The sequence below is a fragment of the Pezoporus occidentalis genome, unplaced genomic scaffold, assembly GCF_034315485.1.
Source record: "Pezoporus occidentalis ecotype Australia unplaced genomic scaffold, CSIRO_AGI_Poc_V1 ctg50, whole genome shotgun sequence".
NCBI classification, from domain to species: Eukaryota; Metazoa; Chordata; class Aves; order Psittaciformes; family Psittacidae; genus Pezoporus; species Pezoporus occidentalis.
This window is the reverse complement of record NW_026915836.1, coordinates 2,448,444-2,462,595: the sequence shown is the minus strand read 5'-3', so window position 1 is coordinate 2,462,595 and position 14,152 is coordinate 2,448,444. Positions and strand designations below refer to the sequence as shown.

At 38.4% G+C, this 14,152-nt stretch overlaps 1 protein-coding gene across 3 annotated transcripts in view; it reads left to right on the top strand.

The window, feature by feature from the left end:
- Positions 1 to 14,152, top strand: part of BABAM2 (BRISC and BRCA1 A complex member 2) — a 168,304-nt gene that overhangs the window by 118,799 nt on the left and 35,353 nt on the right. For all 3 annotated transcript variants that reach the window (XM_062637037.1, XM_062637039.1, XM_062637038.1), the window contains 3 exons: positions 7,595 to 7,694; positions 9,677 to 9,747; positions 11,278 to 11,360. In XM_062637037.1, the coding sequence (XP_062493021.1) occupies positions 7,595 to 7,694; positions 9,677 to 9,747; positions 11,278 to 11,360 (254 nt within the window). The remainder of the gene's footprint in view (positions 1 to 7,594; positions 7,695 to 9,676; positions 9,748 to 11,277; positions 11,361 to 14,152) is intronic.

Genomic DNA, 14,152 nt, shown 5'->3' with positions numbered 1-14,152 from the left:
TAAATTGTCTGAATGAATAAGTAACCAAAATTTCTTTACTGTGCAGTGTTTCATAGAGTACTGTTGTTGGCACTAGCGAAGTTAGCCTGTATTTTAAACCACTGCACACATTGAAGCCTTGCTGATGATTTCTGTTGCACTTGCTTGGACTTTTGCTGAAGTTTATACCTTGAAATATGATGAAGGTATGATGTCTCCAGAGTAAATACTAGTGTTCTCAGACTTTTGTACTATCAAATAGCAGTAAGAAAATGTTTCTACTGCAAGAGCATCTCTTCTTTCTCCTTCCAGTTCTATGTCTTGCCAGAGAAGGGAAGAAATGTATTCTAGTTTAATTATAGGGTTAGTTATCTATTCATCTCATGCCTCTTGTTTGGTTTATTCTTTCCTTGAGGAGGAGTAGCATCCTGGGATGGAGCTCCTATCCTCATCTTCCAATATTGGATCACCTGAGCTATGGTTTGTGTGTAAGTCTGTTAGGTTAAAGTCTGCTAAACCCCAGGATTTATACAGTCGTGTAAATCTTTCCTTGGTGCAGCCACTTTGTCTAAAATGGGAAATACCTTATAGAAAACTCCTTTTTTTTGGCAATTTTACCTGCAGCAGAATACTGAATTTGGAATAACCCAAACAAAGCAGCATTCATTAGCACTTAAGGATGACTTCATCCCACAGCTTTTATACTAGCCTTTGAGTGTTATTAAATTGCAGTGTACCTCAGTGTAAGAATCTGGACATTATTGGTGGGCAAGCAGAAAAGAAGACTGGTTGCAATAACTTGCTAGAACGTATGAAGTCAGCAGAAGAGTTGCAAATAAGGCTCACAAAGTCTGACTTGCAGTTTTCTTGCACAGTCGGTGAAACTCAAATACATTTTGGGTTTAGTATTTGCTTTTTACAGTGATTATTACAGTCACTAATGAGGAGGAGCTCAGAGGAATTTACCCTGAACCTCTAGTAGGTCAAGGGAAAAATATATAGTATTATCCTTTCAGCTCTAGTGGCCAAATTTTCAATCTGAGTTTGACCAGAATTCTTTCTCCAAATAAGTAGGCTTGGCAGAGTTTTCCCTCTAGGTCTGTTTGTGATTGTATTTTTTTTTCTGTACACTCAACAACGCAGCTACCTCAAATTGTATCTCTTAGCTGAAAACATACATTTCCCTTTTAGCGATATTGAACAAGAAATAATTATGAGTAAAAATTGTTCCTTTAAAATAGAATGGAAACTTTTTGGACGCACTTTAGCTTGGAGCAGATTTGAGTGGACAAGCAATATGTTAATTATGGTTGCTTTAAATGGAGTGTTACTAGAAAGGGGAGAAAACACTTTCATAAACTTAGACTGACCAATTTTTGACTAACAGGAGCGATGTTCAGTTCTTTTACCATTAATCTGTCTATTGCTGATGGAAGCACTAGCCCAAGGCTTCTGCCAAGCGCCACATTGTTCATGTGATAAGGGAGGATTTGGTTACGGTCGGGCAAGTCTGAAAAATGGTAAACTGACAGCAAATCTGGGCTCATGGCTGGGGAGGCAGCTTTTGTGGTCACGTGCTTTATTTGATGTGGTTCCTCATGTCTCCTGTGCCAAATGGTGTAATGTAATAAAGTGATGAAGCTGCAAAAGGTGGGGGGGAAGTCAACGATTTACTTCAGCAACAAAGGAGAAAGGGAATGGGGAAGGAGATTAAAGCCCATAACATGAGGCTCGAAACAGGAAAAAAGAGCAAAAAGAAGGGAATTTCTTTCCACAAGCTTCAGGCTACTCTTGCTTATAGTCATCATGAGTAATAAACCCTTTAAATGCTTGTGTCGGTCTGCAGTGTGCTTCAGCTTGAAAATAAGGCAGGTGAGAACTTAGAGTTAAGAAGGGTATATCCTGGTAAAAGCAAAGGCTACAGTCTGTAAAGTCTGTAGTCTACTTTCCATCACTAGCACGTAGATTTGAACATGTTTTAACATTGGCCATGCTGAGAGAAAAGCTCTTAGTTATTTTAAACCAGTATAAAAAGTCTTTCCGTGCAGAGGCAAGTTTCTTGTTTATTTACATTTTCAAAGCTAGACAAATCTTCAACTGTATCATTCACAGTCATTGAAATTGTTATTTCCCTATTTTTTTGCAGAAAGAATACATTGGATTAGGAACATTGCTTGGTGCAATCAGTATAATTTACCACTTTCTTGTGGTATAAAGCTCCTTAATGCTACATTCACACTGTATTCAGGGATAAATACCATTCTTCTTCCAGTGCTGGACCTCCTTCCCAAATACATGTTTTTCATTCTTTCCTCCCTTGGAGCAAAAGTACATTTTGGGAGATGGGGAATGCTAACAGATAAGGCAAAAAAAAAAGAGTAAAATATTATAGAGACAGTATTACACATATACAGGTGCTTAACTCTAGTACAATAACCTGTGTTAGCACATAATGTTTACTTATTTATAAACTGTGGTATTTTTATTCTTGTGGGACCCTGCAAGGAGTAGGGGGTGTCTAAAGCAACCCCCTCATTTTCCAGAGTCAGCTAAAAAGTTTCCCAGCAATCTAGAGAAACCTCCATTTTTGTGCTCTGAGCAAGGGGGAAGCAAAATGGGCTGCATGGAAGAGATGGATGGAGTGAATGACAGGGTGAAATTCTTGGGTGATATGATTTAGCGTAAGGTGTCCCTGCCCACGGCAGGAGGGTTGGAACTAGATGATCTTAAGGTCCTTTCCAACCCTAACTATTCTATGATTCTATGATTCTATGAAAGGAGTTTAGGGAAACTAGTCAGTTCCAACAGAGCATGGGGAGAGTTGCAGGGAAGAGGTAGATTAGGAATGGGAGTAGGAGCATCTTCTTTCATGCCTCCAAGTCTGCCTTGCCAAGCCACCCAGTCTTCTGAGTGTGGGACTCAGAAACACCCTACTTCTTCTCTAGTGAAGAGATGTTGTTAAGGAAGGGGAGATAACTGGTTCTTTACACATAAATACCCAAGAACAAAACCAGTCACTTCTGTAAATCTGTGAATTAATGCTAAGGCTTTTTTTTTTTAAGGATCATTTCTTGAGAAAGACATTTTAATGTAATTGTAAGCTATCAAGAAATGGGAAATAACTTTTCATTTTGTATGTGGGTCTGAATAAATAGATCCATTGAGAAACAGACAGAGCAAGTCTCTTGGAATGCACCAGTCAACAGCACAAATGTAAACATACTCCAGCCACACTCTGCACTTGTATTTCAGCACGTCTCAGAACAGAACTGCTATTAATGCAGGCTGACTGCTGCTCTTGTTGAATTCAGTGGTGAGTTCCTGACAAAGTCCAGTTTAATTCACAGACCATGGACCAGAACCACATTGTGTCTGACGCTTTGGAAACTCAGGAAAGCAAAAGAGTCTCTGGTCTGTCTTAAAGTGAGGTGTATGAAGTTGGTTTGCGGCTGAGTAGGTTGAGGATGACAGCAAGGAAATAAAATGCTGAGGACAACAGATCTTTGTCTCTGTGTTCCAATGTGTTCATACAACCTTATCTCCTAGATAAGGTAGACCTACCGCGTATTTATGCTCATCTGGTACGAGTCCTGATGAAACAGAATCCACTAAGACTGGTGCTCCATGAATTCAGATAATTGCAGAAAGCCAGTAGCAAAATCTGTTAGAATCTTAGCCTTTAAAAACTATCAGGTTACTGGAAAAGAACTGTGTAAAACAAAAACACAGTTCATTTGATTGCGCTGAAACTGGACTTATCCTGGCAGCTGCAGGGGAGCAGTATCAATGAGGCTGTGGTTAAAAATAAAATAACTTCTTCATCATATCTTGATTTTTTGTTAGGGTTTTTTGGTTGTTTTTTTTTGTTGCTGTTGTTGTCTTGATAAATGAATGTCACCAAACCTGATCGTGTGATGTTATAGTTGTCTTTAATCCAAAGTATGACAATGTGGTTTGTTTGTAAGGGGTGTATAATAGTGATACCAATAAGGAAAGCTTAATCACGAACGGATGTGTGTAAGATCTGTGCTCCAAGAGTCCTAACTGTCTGGAAAACAAGCTTGATGTGCAGGAATCTTTAGCTTCTGCTGGTGAAACCTCTTGCCAAATAGAACGTCCTTGGCTATAAAAAGCTGCTTATGCCATTCTTTGTCTTACACATTCTTGATTGGGCTTTGTAAAAAGCAGTATTAGATACTGAGTTGCATGCTAAAATTCCCTTGCCTGATTTTCTCCATTTCACATATTTCATTGCTTCTTTTACAGATCCTTCTTATTTGACATTTAAGTCACTTCTTCCTTCACCTGCAGGTTTATTACAGGGTCAAAGGGATTACTGTAGCCTCTTGTCCTGTCTCATGATTGTGAGGTACTTCAGATATGTTGCTCTGGCATAACAGAGGCATAGAACAGCAGAGTCAAATCAAACTCTGAGCAATAGCTTCCTTATGTGTTTAAAAATAAAAGGTAAATATAAGTTTCATTAGGCAAATGTACCTTAATTACTGAATGTTTATAGAACATTTTGGATGGTCAGAGGCAAGGTCCTGTGCAAATGCAGTATTTTATTAAAATATTTAATAAGCAGATTCTCTGACCCAGTAGAGGGAACAAAGATGCCTGGCCTCTCTTAATTTTCCCTACCCATAATTATTTCTACAGAACATAAATTACATATTGTACAGCTTTATTCTGTTTTCAGAGGGTAATTATGCTAGAATTTCCAGCTTTCTTTCTGTGGAGGGACCTTTTTCTCAGAAACCACACCTTGTAGCAGTCTGTTTTTCACTTGAGAAGGGTTGAATTCCCATTTTTGTCAACAAGTTTTTATGAATTCACTGCTTTCAAAAGATGGATACAGGTAAAATGGAAAGCTGTTATGCACAAATCATAGACCTCATAGCAGCCTTCCAGTATCTGAAGGGGACTATAAGGATGCTGGGGAGGGACTCTTCATTAGGGACTGTAGTGATAGGACACGGGGTAACGGGTTAAAGCTTAAACAGGGGAAGTTTAGATTGGATATAAGGAGGAAATTCTTTCCTGTTAGGGTGGTGAGGCACTGGAATGGGTTGCCCAGGGAAGTTGTGAATGCTCCATCCCTGGCGGTGTTGAAGGCCAGGTTGGACAGAGCCTTGGATGACATGGTTTAGTGTGAGGTGTCCCTGCCCATGGCAGGGGGGTTAAAATTTGATGATCTTAAGGTCCTATTCACCCCTAACTATTCTATGATTCTGTGATTCTATGGTTCAGCCTGGGAGTTGTATTGGAAGCTGATGACATAGGAGGTGAAGGGTTTTTTTTGCATGTGAAATCTGTTAGCGATTACTTCTAATTTCATGCCTGCTACTGTAATCGTGAGAGGAACCTGTAATTCTTGTTGTACTCATCTGAACGTCTTCAGTGGTATCTCCATGCTGAGGGGGAACTTGGACCTGGTTGCAAATGAGGCAAGGCAGAATGCAAAGCGGGCAGTACAATTTGCTCTGTGTATAAGATTGGAGGTTTTTATGGGTATATTTACAAAAGCATTTAAGGAGTTTAATAAACTGAAAGACAGGGTCTTAAAGGAAAGTTCACAACCCCCTTGGAACAAACTAGGAGAGATGAGTTCTTCATTCTCCAACCCTAAAGACTGATGGACCCACTATACTTTCAATTTCCTAAGAGCAAACTGCTGTTTCAGAAATGTTCCAGCTTAGTAATAATCTCATAGTCAACGCTTTGCTGTTTCGCTGTTTTTAACATCTACAAGTAGCAAAATTATATCCCCTTGTGAGTAATTTCAGTAAGGGGGTAGCAGCAAGGAACCTGAATTCTGGGGGGTGTTAAATCCCGTTGAAGTCTTCTCCTGGCAAAGTTTGTTTGTGTTTTTACGTAGCTGTGCTGTGCTCAAGGCTTTTCTTATTTTTTTTTCCATCATTGCATATGCAAAATCCAGACCTGCAGAACTGTTCCATGTGGTGAGCAGTCTGCTGAACCCAGACTGTTTTGCCTGAGTAGCAGATTTCCATATACCTCATTATGAGTTTGGGGTTTTTGATTTATGTAGGCTCCGTTCCTTCAAAGGGATGTACGACTGTAGACCTTTATACCTACCAAAGTGATATCTTATCAAGCACTGTGGAAAACACAAGGGCAGGTCCCACTGGAGAATAAGAGCCTTGTTTTGCAGAGAACTTTCTTTCCAGCCTGTTTAATCTTTCATGGAAACAGCATGTAAACAGGAGTCCACAAAGTGACTTAGCTTTTGAAGCTTTCTAATTGTACCCAACAAGGTTCTGGATGTTTAGTGAATGATGTGAGCCACAGTGTGTAATGCAAATTTATACCCCTTTTGATTGGTAAAAGACTATAAGAAGGATTTAGGTCAGTACTGCTGAAAGAAAGTAGTATGGACTGTAGTTGGTTGTTGCCTTATACAACCTCATTTAAATAAAAAGTGCTAGGTCTTTCCACGCCAAAGAAGTTATTATCCTCAGCAACAGCAGGCATGCTTCAGTCTTCCATCCTGTGATAAAGGCAATTGATAAAGGTGCCTAAATACACCTCTGAAGTTATCTTACTTATGTGAATTCAGATTTCCAGTCTATGTATGGACAGAGTTAATGCCTTTGTCCTTATTATTTCCTTCTGGGGATGAACAAAATCATAAAACAATGTAGGCTGGAGAGGACCTCTGGATATTACCTGGCCAAGCCCCTCCTCGGAGAAGGGCTAGCTTAGATCAGCATACTCATGGGCAGCTGTTCAGCTGAGCACCTCTGATGACAGAGATGCCCCAGCCCTTCTGGGCCTACCTTCCAGTATTTGATTACTGTCATTGGGAAAACATTTTTCCTAATAGCTAACCAGAACTTCCTTTGTTGCAACATGTCTGCATTGCCTTTCATCCTGTCACTGTGCACTTAATGGAAGAATGGCTCTGTTTCTCTGTATTTTTTCATTAGATGACTGAAGGCATCAATATGCCTTCAATAACAATATGCCTTCAATGTCCCTCTTCAATATCACCCCCCCTTCCTCCTCAGTGTTCTCTTAAGACTGAACAAACCCACTTTTTTTGGCATCTCCCCCTTACGTCATGTACCTAATAATCTTTTTGCCCCCTTGATCTAAGTACATTAACATCTGTGTTGTATTGGAAGGACCGAAATTGGAGTAGATGGCAAAACTGACATTGCATATATCAACGTATTACTTCTCAGTCCTAATTATTTTGCTTTACGTAGCTGTTCTGACTGAAGGTGACTTTTTGAGTAATTCAAGACTCAGAGTCTCTCCTGCCATGTTAACAAGATAACTACAGTCGTCCACATCTTATTGATGAGGGCTAAGAAACAGAACTGTTTAAAACGGAAAAAGCTGTTTCCTGAGAGAATGCTTTGCATTACTGATACTCTTGATTAAAGTAGTTTAATTACAGTGGGTCATGGTATAACCTGCTTTTATAGATGGTATCACTCAATACTTTTTATATCACCACAGCATAAAATTCACTTGCTCATTAAGGCCCTCTGACTTTCAGAACAGGGAAAGAGGGCAGTGTAGAAATCACTTTCAAATCCCAGGGACTGTACATGTAATGTAGTGTTCTATTAACTTCTGTTCCTAGTGCACTCGGAGGATCATCTGCCCTTCACATCCCAGCCTTTCCTGGTGGAGGTTGTCTTATCGACTATGTACCCCAAGTATGCCAGCTGCTAACAAACAAGGTAAGTTAGTAAAGAGAACTCAGTTATCCTTTCTCTTATGTGCTGTGCTGTACTGTATTGCAGCAACACGCTATAGCATCTCTATAGACATAGTTTTTCTTCTGCCAGGTCCAAGCACATTACACTTAAGGTGAGCTGCTACACAAGGAGTATCTTCTTGATAAGAGCTGATCACCTAAGCAGTGTGTTAAATACAATGACTCTGTTAAGTAAAAAAAGTATGTTTGGGATCAGATCCTGGAGTGGGATTTTCTTCCTGTGACATATTAAGATTTAGGACAAAATGTTAGTGTATCGGACAACAACTGTAGCATATTATTTCGCTATTAAATACAGATGTAGTTTGCATATTATTTTTCCAGTTGGAAGCTTTCATACCATAGTCATCTTGTAGGTTTTGAGTACTTCCAGTGATTTTCTTCTCAGCTCTTTCATCCAGATGAACTGAATCAGCAGTCTATTTGGGTGTTTATACAGCAACAACTGTTTAAGGTTGCTGAAAAGGTTGCGTTCTGGTTAGCTTGCTGTTTAAACAAAAAAGAGTGAATATAGTATTTTGAAAGCATCTCCGTTATTTAAGTATAATCTTCAAAAGAAAGCTTAGGTGCCAACATCTGGGAATCTTCCTATTACAGACCTCCTATTGTATATTATTTTTACCTTCAATTGTCCAAATGAGGAAAATAATTTTGTCTTTCAGCAGAAGTTCTTCAAAATGCATTTCCGTAATTATATTGGAGTCTATCTTTAGAGTTGTTTTTGTTGTGGCTTTCTGTTCAAATTACTTTCTGTTTTTAAAATCGGCAAGTACACAGGACTGCTTTTATCCTTTCTTAAACGAAGTCACTTAAGCAAACTTATCGTATGTTTTCCTTTTCCCAAAATAGCATTTCAGATCCTACACGGAACCTTCAAAACCATTGCAGTTTTTTATCAAACGCAATAAGTCTTCGATTCATAAATAAAATGTAATTTTAAGGGGTACGGGATAGCTCTCAGCAATGGCTGTAGCAAAGCTTTTCAAAAACTTTGAGAAAGCATTTGCCAGCCAAGAAATTCTGATGTTGCCATAGCCAAGAAAAATATTCTTCCTCTTCTTTTCATGTTCAGTGGGAAAAAAGGGCTCTTAAAATGTTAGTTTTCATTCTGGACGACAAAGGTATTTATGTAGGCAATCACATATGGAACCATGCTGTAAACACTTGAAATAAACAGTTGTAAACCAGATGCTCTTGCAGCCTGACAACACATGCATTGTTTCTGTTACGGGTCAGACCCTGTTCATGCTGTTCTGCTAAGTAATCCCATTCAAATCAATAAGAAAACATACATGGTGCGAAGAGAATTTTGCCTGAAGTCTTCCAAGTTTAGCATTGTTGGGTTTTGCCAGGATGGAAGCCTTTCAAAACCCAGAATGCCTCAGAAATTGATGTTCGCAGTTGAGTAGGTGGCTCCCTGAGTCAGCATGAAACCACTGAGAGAGCTTAGCGTTAAGAAGATTTTGTTGGAGGTGCAGTCTCCAGCAGACACCCAAGATCAGTTGTGAAATACTTTTCTTTTCTTTTAGAACCAGAATGTTATTTTGATACTGAACCAACTGTCAGTTCAGGTAATTACGATTTGCCTATCGCTTCTTCCTGCTCAAACTCCAGCAAGGCAAGGCCACGCATTGCTTTTCTTCAGTCTTCATCTTCTGCCGTTAAACAGTGCTTCCGTACGCTGTGAAACACTAAGTTTCACTCAGAAGTGAGTGAAGAGATTTCTTTGTGCAAGAACAGATTTTGTGTGTACAAGATCCAGTGTTTGTTTTAAAGGCATTTTAGGATTCTGTAGGGAAATCATGCAAGCTAAATGTAGGATTCAGAGCTGCCACCGTGACAGACATAAATTTTCCTTTACAAGGAATATATGACAAATTGGGACCATTGGCTTTTCTTATCTTTTTATAGCTCTGGATTTGTTTGTCTCTTTTCTTTCTTAAGGTACAGTATGTTATTCAGGGATACCATAAGAGAAGAGAGTACATTGCAGCTTTCCTGAGTCACTTTGGAACGTAAGTTTTCTTTTGATACATTATTTTCTGTAGCGTGGGGGAAAGTGGTGTTTTCTGCACATGATCTTTGGTTGTGTGGCTGCTGTCCACTGGATTAGATGGAATCTGGTCATTTTTCACAGAATGGTGGGTGTAGATTGTCCCTCCGTGGCAGTGCTGGGATGAAGTTCAGTGTTACTTCTGTGCCAGTTGCCGATCTGATTTCACTAGAAAATAGCTGGTGATGGGAAAAGGCCAGTTGGGGTTTTCTCCTTGTGCAAAAGAAATATGCTCATTTCTGAATAAATGACTGGAGGGGTCTTACAGTAATAGGCAGTCACTGAGGCGGGAGCATGGGGAAGTGGGTACGGTTACAAGCCTTGCAGAAGCCAGAAACCACTGCTTGGCAGGAAGGGAGGACTGGGAGACCAGCTGCTTCCACTGCTGAGAAGGATCTTGTTTCGAGAGAGAAAGGGCTGTCAGGTCATGTTGAATTCCTGCTGCTCAAAGGGCCTGGCATGACAACGTATTAGCTTCACAAATCAACTAACCAAGCGCACCTTGGCACCATGAAGGGTAGGCACTTTGGTTTCCCACTGAAATCCTGACTCAAGTGAGAGTCCAGGAGCCTACCCAAGAGTGAGTGCCTGACCAGCAGTGCTTCATTTCACTGGGAGAAGGGGGTCTCTGCTTCCACGTGGTGATGCCAAATGACATGAATATTTCAACTCTCAGGTCTCTCAAGTGAAGGTAGGAAGACAAGTGGCTTCCAGTATGCACCCAAATTTTGTACAGCTATAGATAGGTAACAATGACTTGAACTGGGCATATGAATAGGCACAATATATGAGTTGATGGAAGCTCAATCCTTATGTGAAAAGAAGATGCTTCCTTTTCTTCTGAGAAAACTACAATATAGAAGTGGGCCAGATATGCCTATGAATTTATTTCACTCATGAAGTGGTTCATGAGTCCTGATACTGCTTGAGGCTGTTAGAGAATACCGACTCTGGGTGCTTGAAATTTTTATTCCATCTGCTGAGCAAGTCTTCTATATTTAATTTTTCATATGGTCTTGTGCTTTGCTTTTTTTATATTTCTCCTTTTAAATTTTCAAATCTAAACTCTCCTCAGCCTGCGCGTTTTCAATGTTACTGTCGCCTACTACAGAGTTACTGAATTATCTTAATCTGAGTAACATACAGGGAATTTGTGCATGTAGTTTTTATCAGTTTAGTATTGCAGATGTGTTAGCAGCTCTCCTTTCATTCTAAAGTGTATTTGTATAAATTGAATACGACCTTTCTCTGGGTAGGAAGCTCCAATAACCCAATAAGTAAGATTATTAAGATGAAAAATGTAATCTAATTTTCATTCAGATAGCAAATTATAAGTTAATAAATAAACAAAATCCTGGAAGTTTCTGAAACAAGCATAGAAACAAATCAATCCCTGTAAATACAGATTTTACAGATTTATCATCCAGTATTAGAATGAATGGTAGATAAAAATCGTATTCATTTTTTTGTTTGGATTTTTTTTTGTTGGTAGTGGTGTGGTGGAATATGATGCAGAAGGCTTCACAAAACTTACCCTGCTGCTGATGTGGAAAGATTTTTGCTTTCTTGTTCACAGTGAGTAACACTTTGCCTCAGGCATAAATGTCTATCGTTGTGAAGATACAAGTTCATAAACAAAAAAATACAATTACAGGAAACAATTCAAAAGTTTGAGCTGTATTTGTGCGTTGCTGAATGTATTTTTGAGGTGACCACTTTGAAAACACAAAATCCTGATTGTATTTGGAGAAGGAGAGAGGATCCACATCAATAGTGTGCTGCCTGCTTTGCAGAATGCCAGAAGCATTATGGGAAGGTTTTCTGGTAATTTGGCTCAAGACTAAGTTCACAGTTGTACATGCCTAAAATCTCCTGTAACTATCAGGCATTAATGCATTGGTAGTGATAGTAAAGACACGTTAATGTAAGGAAAAATGTATTAAATGGGAAATAACACTAAACTGTCATTACGAACCAAAAGTTATTCCTAGACTGGAACTCTGTAGGCAAAACTGTCTAGCAGTCTGCCACAGTATGTACATAGATTTCCTGTAATTTGAAGGTTTTAAATCAAGATTGTATTACTTTAAAAAGGCATTCTTAATTAAATAAATATGTAAGAATTAATTCATGTAAAAATTAGTACCTGTGGTTTTGTTACTGCCTTGTACATGTTACCTTAAATAGCAGTTACTATTTTTCCTATGGTAAGGTGAAAACACAGCTATCAAAGAGATTTTAGTCTGGGCAAATCCAGTCATTCTACCCCTTTATTTCTGATTATTACACTTCTCATCTCTGTTTAAAATGGTTACAGTGCAATCTGGGCAGCTGCAACATTAGTGCTTGTTTAACACTCTAGCACTGGAATGTTTCAGAGTATGTAATTTTTGATTGAGGATATGATGTGGTAAACTATGATGTCTTAATGACATCATAGAAATTTGTCCCAGAGTTTTTAAAGCAGGAAGTGGGGATTGCAATTGTTCAGAGAAGTCCTTTTCCCTGTGTTGTATTGGAGGTCATAAAAAATGGTCTCACTGATCCATTTGGTTTTATCAACTAAGATTTCCAGACAGGTCTAGAAAACTCAAACCTAAAATTAAGAAACTTCTATCACATTAATATGATTTACATTGTGGGGAAAGAAAAAAGAAATAAAACTGACACTTCCTGAAAAATTGTCCTTATTACATCTTTACTTACTCTTCAGCTCAAATTAGAATTGGTCACTGAGTGATTCTCTTCTATAAGATGATGCTTTTTTATGTACAACCTCTTGAAGATTTCTTACCTTTCCTACTCACCAGTCTGTTTGCCTTAATTTTATTAGTGTTAAAATTCCTGTGGATTTGATTCTTTGCTATGGGATAATATAACTGAGTAGATGTTGAATCAGTTAGATTTCAGGGGAATCAAAATTCAAATTTCTGTTAAATAACAGAGTAGGTTTTAACTGTGTAATATTCAGAGTATCCAATTTAAGTGGCATGAAAGCTACAATTATAACTGAATACTTTATCACTATGTATTAACCCTGTGGCCCTAGAAATCATACACTGGCTTAGCTATGTAAGCCATTGCATCACTTGCTTGTTGAACAACTCACTGCAAAAACATTTATGTTCCATGCACTGAAGGATATTGCAATGAAAGGACCGAAACCTGCCCTTCATTTCCTGAGTGAAGTAATGTAGGCTTTCATCTCTAAACCACTGACATAACTATGTATATTATGGTGAATATTTAGCAAGCGTCTAATAAAATGTCTGGGAGAGATAGCTGTAAGTTGAAAACTGTTCCACTTTGTGTATTTACTGTAGTATGTAGAGAAGGTATTCAGAAGAGGATAAATAGGTCAGTATACAGCAAGCACTGTGGCAGATCAACTGAAAGGAACCATAGTAAATTTTACTGGCATCTGAATTTTGGTTAAGATTTTAGGTTTAATTGAGATTGTGAGGTATGTAAACCCTAACAGGAGTTGTGTTTCATTTAATAGATGCATTCAGGGGTTTCAAAAATAACTTTTTTTGGTGACTGTATTCAAAGTTACAAACTTGTTTGGAAACTAGGAAGAAGTAAAATGAAATTATTGAGAGTAGTTTTGTTGAGAAACAAGAAACAGCTAAGTCCTTCTGGATTGCAAAAGCCCAATAACCTCAAAACAGTTTCACTTGCTAAAAAGACCTGATTTGTGCTGTAGTTACAGAATGAAGAGCAAAGTCTACCCACTCTATGTTAAAAAGCAGAAGAGCTACCTAATTGCAAACTTAATCATTAGATTAATGTACTTGCTGAAGTTGTTGTATTAGATCAAAGAGCAGTCAAAGGAGCTCTTGCTTTAGTGGTTTAGTTTTAAGAATTAATCAGGTGCTTTCAAATATATGACAGAAGAAATAAACAGAGAAGTTCATGCATCCATATAGAAGAGGAAATCATTAATCAGGTTTACTGCTTTTGATATTGATACTGGTTTTGAGTAAGTCTCAGTACGAAGCTTTGTAAGTAAACTTCAATAAGCTGCTGATTTGTTTCTCATGTATAAATCACCTATGATTAGGTTTTGGAGATAGTTTTTTCTTCATATTATTGTTCCTGCAGACATTCTGTATACTTATACCATGTATGAATGTAAACACAGGTTACATTAACTATGCATTATTAGCCTTATGGAATGGATACAAAAGTAGGACTCCTGTGTATAGGCTTTTCAAAGACTGTTTTTTATATGATGAGATTTTTAGGTTATCAGCACAAAGGATATTGACAGAAGTTGGGCCAGTTGCAGTAGCAAATGAAACACTGCTTGCATTAGTGGTTATGTACTTAAAACCTCTCGAAAAGGATAGATGCTAAACTAAAAA